The sequence below is a fragment of the Girardinichthys multiradiatus genome, chromosome 15 (genome assembly GCF_021462225.1).
Source record: "Girardinichthys multiradiatus isolate DD_20200921_A chromosome 15, DD_fGirMul_XY1, whole genome shotgun sequence".
Classification (NCBI taxonomy): Eukaryota; Metazoa; Chordata; class Actinopteri; order Cyprinodontiformes; family Goodeidae; genus Girardinichthys; species Girardinichthys multiradiatus.
Genome location: NC_061808.1, coordinates 15,585,215 through 15,593,517, shown reverse-complemented (window position 1 = coordinate 15,593,517; position 8,303 = coordinate 15,585,215). Strand labels below are relative to the sequence as shown.

The 8,303-nt window shown below is 37.9% G+C and overlaps 1 protein-coding gene across 1 annotated transcript; it reads right to left on the bottom strand.

The window, feature by feature from the left end:
* Positions 1–4,008: 4,008 nt before the first annotated feature.
* LOC124881757 (syntaxin-11-like) lies at positions 4,009–7,727 on the bottom strand. The gene is made up of 3 exons (XM_047387517.1): positions 7,598–7,727; positions 6,723–6,952; positions 4,009–5,001 (listed from the first exon to the last, which is right to left on the bottom strand). Exon 3 carries the CDS (start codon positions 4,994–4,996, stop codon positions 4,109–4,111), a length of 888 nt encoding a protein of 295 aa, XP_047243473.1. The 5' UTR covers positions 4,997–5,001; positions 6,723–6,952; positions 7,598–7,727; the 3' UTR covers positions 4,009–4,108.
* Positions 7,728–8,303: the final 576 nt, after the last annotated feature.

Here is an 8,303-nt window from a genome sequence, read left to right as displayed (position 1 = left end):
ATACAAGTATGTCTAATGGAAGATTACACATAATCTTTACGTGTACCTCACCCTGAGCAAGCAGATGGGTACTGTGGTGAAAAAATGCCATATTAAACTATCTTGATATATAGAGCTAACAACATTTACAGCAGGTTGAGAATCAGGTTAGCAGAAAAAGACAGTTATAGAACAATTACATCATTTTTCCACATTTAGTAATTTGACCATTTGAATTTGATCGCAACAGGAGGTACCACCAAGGCTTTGTCAAGAGCCCGCAAACTGACACAGAATGTTGTTTGTGTAGTTGTTGTATTTGTATAGCTTGTTATAGTTAACAACTGTGTGAATGTTTTATTATTAAAGTTAAGTACACAAAGTTAGATTATAATACAATTATTTTTATTGAAAATGGTTTTGCTGTCTTACCCTATGTTGTTACATATATAATTTGGAAAATGTTCTAATTACTGCTTTTTTATGTTGAAATAGTATGAAAAATCTTTATAGATATTTAATCTTTATGAAGGTGGCAATTTAAGACTTTTTATTTACAGACACATTTTCATTACTGAAAACAATAATCTGACATAATCTGCGTGTGTTTGGGGTTTTGAGTTTGAGTTCTATTTACTTTCTCTGCACTGCCATGTTCTTTATTTGCTTTATTTCCGTTCATTCAGGTTTATTAGATTCATTCTGGTGTTTAGGTGTTTGCTAATTCCCTGGGTTCCTATGTTAGATGTTTTAGTTTGTATTTTCTTGTAGATCTGTTTTTTCTCTGTTATTGTTCTTTTGGTAGTCTCATTGTTTAATTATTTCAGTTCACTTATATTCTTTCTGTTACCTCTCTAGACTCCCTGCTTATCAGTGTTAATTTGTCACCCTCCCTCAATTGCCTTCACTCTCTTTTCTCCAGCAGCTGTTCTTGATTCCCCACGGATTAGCTCCCTTGGTTCATTGGTCCATTCTCCACTCTCCCTCACTATTTATACTGCCTAGTTGTCATTGTTCCCCACTGGTTCCTCCTGAAAACTACTCTGGCTACTACCCACTCCATATCCTTAGACCTGTCTGTGTTTTTCATGTCCTGCCTAAGGCTGTAAGTTAACCAGTTCATATAATTAAAAAGTATTCATCTACTCACCATGCTACTTCCTCGCTCCTGTCTGCACTTTGGTCCTGCCAACCCCTCACTCACCATGACATAATCTAACTGTGACAAATTCTTATAATAAATAACTGCATTAATTGTGTCCCCAGATAGTTACATTTTTGAAATACAAAATTGAAAAAGAATGGTTCAAATCAAATGATCCACTTATGTAGGATGGTGTAGGTGAATTTGCAGCCTTAGAATCGTCCTTGCCAAAAAAGGCCTGCTCTGCTATGTTATGGGAATAAATATGTATGATAAAACATTTTCTATATAATTACACATGTACTCCGAGGCACTAGTGTGACTTTAATACCCATATTATCTACATTGGGGGGTTAAAGGAGATAGGACCAAAATCTCAGCAGCCCAATATAAGGGTGATGTGTGTTCCGTTACACGTCATGTAAATCTCGGCAGGCGTGCATTTTTCAGCTTAACACCTGCTTCAACTTATAGAAAAGACACCATGACTTGTGCAAGCAAAATAATGATGTTAGATACCTCTGATTTCCTTTTCGATATGATACTGAGTAAAATTCAGTCTGGTGTATTGGCAATACCAGTCCAATATCGGTATTTTGTGCAAATACACCTAATATGCCTTAAATTTAAGAGAAGTTTGGCCGTTTTATAATACTGGGTGACTCATTAAAATTGCCAGTGAAATATTTTATGAAATAATTAAATACCACAATTAATGCACAAGTTTTTCAATACCTAGATTTGAAAATACTGATTTAACAGCTAAATCAAATTAGACTGATTGTAAATAACAATACACGCATTTTATGATAAAAATGTTATCATTAAAATTGTATATATTTTTGAGAAGCTCAAATAGCTCCACACATAACTCTGTTGTTGTATCTGAGTGACTGACTAGAGCCCCAGGCGGAAGGAAAAATAGTTCCCGTCAATCAGATAATTAAGACAAGAACTCAAAAGTTGCGTTCCTGTAATGTTATACATTAGTCTACCTCAAATGACTGATGTATCACAAGGGTCGATATTTTGATTTGAGAATCAATTTTAGACCATAAAGGTCTGTTGGTATCGATTCAGTATCAGTTCAGGATCAATCCGCACATCACTAAAGCTTCCCGTCGTAATTACATAAGATTGGAACTTTCAGAAATAAAAAAAGCAGATGTTATGTTAATGGACAGAAGACTGTCATTACAAAATGAAAATTAAGTATTTTTTCCTAATGACAAAAAAGTATTTCTGAAATAAAAGTAAATATATGAAATGTTAGCATACAAAATGTATTTTTTTAAATAAATCAGCGAAAAACTTTGTTTCTAATTAGCTCAGACTATCAGCTTATAAATTAGAAGAGTTATGAAATAAGAAGACCGTCAAAGAATGAGACATAGCGTACCGCTTGTCCCTTTTTGATGGTTCGGCTCCGAAGTCAATCGGTCGCGATCGAGCCGGCTCTTTGAAGAGGATGACAAGAGCCAGTAATTTCTACTTCTCTGTCTCTCGCTCACTTTTTTTTTTCTCTTCAAGCCGCACGCGATTGGTCACGTGATCTAACGCTCTTCGTTTCAGTGCCAAGACTGATGATTAACAATGCTTCATCACTACCGAAACTAATTTGAATTGATAGAATAGGAAGTACCTGAAACGTCTAGTGCATTTATGGAATAGGTAATAAGTGACATCTACCTGACATGCGCAGCTCCACATCCTCAGTGATTGTTTTCTTCAGGTTGTCTTTACATGCTTCATTGGGATGGCATCAAACAAAGATTATGGCATTATGTCGTTGGCCAGTGCAGGTTCAGGATTCATCCCCGAACCCCACTTACACCCAGTCATCCAAAGTCCATGACTGCTTCTATTCAGCCCTTTTTAACTACAACAACATGCATCTCCAACAGCCATGTGGTCCCAATCTATTGCTTCAGGTTTATTATGATTAATTGTAATGGGCACATTCTTTAATGAGTTTCTTTTACTTTGAAAATAACTCGGACAATTTTGTTATTTTAGCTCAATCCATTTTTACAATCTCAAAAGTCATCTTGATTTTGATAGCCTATGTAATCTACAATTATTCTTAAATTGGTCCACTTGTCCAAAATTGACAATAATGACAACCAAAAATAAGAGACACACACTGTAAAATTTGCCTTTTTACACATGAATTTGTTTTTAATTATGCCGTCTCATAGCACAATGGGGAAAACGTTGTAGCCAATGAAGCACAGAGTTCCCTTTAGAGAAAAGAAGAAGAAAGCTCTTGCCAACCTGTTAGTTCATTAAACGTTTTAAACTACATTGCTTTGCTTAGATTTAAAACTAGAGGATCTAACAGACTTTAAAAAAAACAGAAATTTTACTTTCAAAAAAAGTATTATCTGATTGGCCCACATTTTATATAACCGACCATGTCCAGCAGCTTAGAATTGCACATGGAGCTTTAAATTCATTGTCTTGTGTAATTTAGAAACTCTCTCCTTACTTCTCCTCGTGACTCCAATTCTGACCAGTTTTTTTACTTATGAACTGCTTTCCCACATGATTCAAGTCAGCGTTCATGTAACCAAATGGTGGGTCACTCAAAAACAATTCACTGCAGCAGGAATTTATTTCAAGTCAGCAAGCATCTTTAAATAAAATTGTCACAAACTAAAACATTTTCCTTTTAAAATCTTAACTCGCCTGATGACTTAAATACACACACTGATTTATTCGTGTGATCATAACATGAAGACACTTTACTGTAAATCAAGTTTTAGAGAAACCTTAAAAATATCAAGCTTCACATAACGGAGTCTTTTTAACACATCTGATGGTGTTTTAGCCTCTGTAAAGACTGCAGTTCCCATAAATTAAAATGATTGCAAACTATACTTCAGTGGAATCTCACCCCACTTTATGAGGTTAAAACATTTGTTTCATAAATTTAATTGTTCAATAAATTGCACAATCTCAAACAAAGTCCTAAAAAGCTCTGTTTTAGTTCCAGCATGGTAGCCAGGGACAACATTGCAAACAAGGGTTCTTCTTCTTGTAAACCACGGCTCTTCTTAAGTTACATTTTATATCTTTGATGTAATCCTCCGTTTTGCACACATTTAATTGGATATTATCAACAAGTGAACCCTGTTCTTCTACCAGCGTAACCATTTGCAAGAACAGTTCATGGACGTCCTTCAGCCTGGCCTCTAGTTCCATCAGCTCCTTGTGTCTCCCTTTGATGTTAGACAGGGCTGCACGGCATGAGGGGTTACCATCCGGGCAAAGCGTCTGGGACAGCTCGGTCCAGCCCTCACCGCCTTTCTCCACCAAGTCATTCAGTTCCTTCTCACTGATGTCTGTCCCCATTATGGAAGCCTGCCTCTGGAGCCTCGTCCTGCATGTGCTTCTCTGTTGCTCCTCGGTCTTGTGGTAGTTACTCATGACAGCATGGAACGAACAGATGAGAGTGTCATACTGGGTACGGGCAATGCGACAAACAGCAGCGTTGGGACCTTCTTTCTCCTCCAGCCTGTTGCTCTCTTTACCCAGGTTCTGTATGCGGGCATGCACAGACTGTGCTTGATGCCGAATTTCGTGTGTGATGGATTCAGAGTTCCTTTTCAGAAGAGTGAGGCGTCGCACGGTTGTGCCATAGCGCTCGTTGTGGATTCTCAGGCGCTCCACCTCCAAGCTAAGCAAGGAGATCTCCTTACGTATGGAGTGTGACTCCTTCAGGATGTCATCCATAGCTGTGGAATTATCAAAAATGACAGCCTGTTGAGTCAAAGTCTCCTTATCTACATCATATTCAGGTCCAGTGAACTCTGGCTCGTAGTCCTCCTGCTCCTTGCTGATGGTCTGGAGTCTCCCCAGCATGTCCCGCATTTTGCCTGAGAACCCACATACAGAAAAGGTTTGTTATTAGGTCTAAATTGGGTGATGAAACTAAAATTTATCAGCAGACTGATAATCCCTGTTAGCAATCCGTCTTCTTGGGTTCAAACATAACATCAATTCTAGAGAATGTGATTAACCTGAGTCAAGCTGTCTCGGTAGGATTTTACTGGCACACACGTATATTTATTATATATATGTTTACAGACACACACACAACATGCCACAGTGAACACAATCGATAATCAGAGAAAATATGATGCAAAAGTCACATTACTAAAACTGGATGTTTCTCTGAAACTGGTGCAGACAGAGAAAAGACTGAAACTCATCAGGGGGAGCATCAAGATGCCTCGGTGATGGAGCTGTAGGAATGTCTGCCAAGAACAGGTAGTGTTCTTCATTTAAAAACAATCTTAGGTATTCTCCCAAGCCTTGTGAGAGAATGTTTTGTGGTCTGATTAAACCCACCATTAACTTATTGGGTCACATGTCTGAACGGCCATGTTTGAACAGAATGCCGACAATAAAACGTAGTATTGACACCATCATACTCTGGGGTTACTTTTCTTTAAACTGAACCGGGACATTTTTTTGAAGGTGGGAGAAATGTTGAACAGTTCCAAATAACCGTTTGGACTGAAAACATTCAGCTTTCTTTAGGCACGAAAACTAAAGATTAAGAGGGATTACAAGACTATTACAGTCTAAATCTGACAGGAAATCTGTGTGGTCATCTGAAGAGGGCAGTGAACAAGAGATGTCCTCTTAGTCTGACAAATTTGGAACTTTTGAAAATTTCAAAAGGTCAAGACAAGATATGGCATACAGATAGCCTCCAACAAGAAAACTAAACACTCAACCTGAAACAAAAGATGCGTCAGTAGATTATTGGATTCACAGGTATCTGTGATGGAATGCCTCTCACCGCAAGACCGCTGGAGACTGGCACAAGCCGTGCAAGGGTAATCAGGTATGGATGGATGGATGGATGGATGGATGGATGCTCACTTATATAACAAGGTTGCTGCAGCTTTTTGATCATTTTTAGAGGCTGAAATGGTTTTAAAATTATTAACCACAGTTTATTTTTTTAAATTTCATTGAAACCTACCATTTAAACATGAGTGTGTGCACTTTAAATGTATCCAGTGTGCAGCCTGCTATTTTTCTAGACATCCATATAATAAATTACTGCTTCTAGGGGGTTTAGAACTAATGTTATCTGATGTAACCATTGCAGGAACATTTTTATCTGTTACACTGAAAACAGTCACAGATCACTGGCTCATTGGAATGCCTTTTTAAAACCAGGAACAAGGAAGATTACTTACTAAAAACAGAGGCAATGACTATAAATTAAGGTGTGTTACAAAAGTCCTTATGTAAGTGTAGCTTGATTAAAAAAAAGTTTTAAAAAACTTGGACTTATCCGATGTAAAATGTATTCTTGACCTTGAATGAGGTTTTGCTGTCATAGAGTCAAAAATATGAGCACATGAAAATCTGTTTCAACATTTTTGGAGAGAAATTTTAAAAAGTTGACACATTTACTGAAAACCTAAAATGTATTCTTATAGACACCAAAACAGTGTTCGTTCAAAGCTGCTGAGCTCTAAGTTGCTCCACTTCCCTTAACTTCAACAGGAGGCTTCAATTTAACCAAGACAAATAAATCTAAAATCAAAAATTTAACTCACAAATTTAAACAACTTACCTCTTTTGAGTCTCACAAGTTCCACAAAGTGAATAAAACCCTTTCAGCTTATCTTGTTCATTTGATCTGAAGAGCTTGTGAGGGCAACTTTTCACTCTGATGAGAAGGAAGTCAGATGTCTGTTTTAGTGTGTGGCTGCCTGCCACCTTTGCACAGGCGACGTACCAAGGCCATCCCACTAAAAACAGTAACTTCCTCAAAGACAGATGCATTTGCTCCATTCGTGTTCACTATAGAGATTATGGGACACATTAAAGAGACAGTTCAATCAAAGAATCCATCTGGAACATCTGCAGATGGATTTTCTTCACAAAACACTGTGAAGAGTTGTACTTCACTGCTGGACAAATGACCTAACTGTTTCAGGTTTGTCGAGTTTGGAATCTGTATAACTGGACTGAACAGGTTTTTTATTTACCATATTTCAATAATTAATTAAATAAATAAACAAACCAAAAACCTAAACAGACAAATAAACATGAAGTCAAACTACTTAAATGGAAAATCTGAAAGGATCTGGGAATGTATGTTTAGAGTGTCATTAGCTGATGAAAGATTTATCAGATGTCTCTCCTAATGAAAGGTAAATTCAAGGTTTTTGTGCATAATTTGGATTCTCAGTCTGTAGGAAAGTTTGGAAGAAGCAGAAAAGAAAATTCAAAGGAAGGAAGACTCTAATGTCCAGCAGGTTCCAATGCCTTAGTTTAATTGTTAAGACTCCTTATGCATTGTCTACGTCAGGGGTCTCCCCCTTCAGTCTAAAATATAAAGGACACTGGCCTTTGAGGACTGACTTTGGACACCACTGGCCTATGTCTTGTTGCGGTCAATAAATTGGACCAGACTCCTGGACCTTTAGTTCTGAACTTCCCTACCTGCAGCTCAGTGGAAGGGGATTCTCGGCACACCATCTGATGGACCTGGCCTGAAAGGTTGTCTCATCAGCGAGACACAAACTGTTTTCCTCAGGCACAGGTGTTGGATGTTCGACGGTTGTTCTGTTTGGAATTCAGAACTGAACTGTAACCATGAAAATGGCCAGTTCATTCTGCTGGATGAACTGGAATCTAGTATATACCACAGGAGCACAAAGGTTAAAAAAAACTAAGCCGGCTGGAATATTAGAAGTGAACAGAATATCATGGTAAATTAAAACAACGGAACGAAATTTAAACAAAGTTAAACCAGGCTTGATAAATTTGTCTGCGCCTGTTCTTTGGTGCAGGTTCTGTTTCTCTGCTTCTGTCAGCCCACCCTTCTCTCCCCATCTGTCTGCACACTGACTCAGCACTTGAGGAGATTACAGACATCACCCTATTATGATGTCATCAGACGCTGAGCATGGTGGCAATGGTTTTCAGACACACATGCTTTCAAAACAGGGACCAGACTGGCTGGAGACAACAGTCTAGTTCAAGGTAACCAGCATGCACTAAGAAAAGAATTGGATTTGGCCTGTTTATCAAACATTATTATTTTAGGTTCATAGCAGTCTCGGGTACAATCTGTGGGATAGATTATTTTAGCTTAATGTAATGTTATGATCAAGTCCTTCAGCTCAGGCTTTGTTAGACAGTGTTA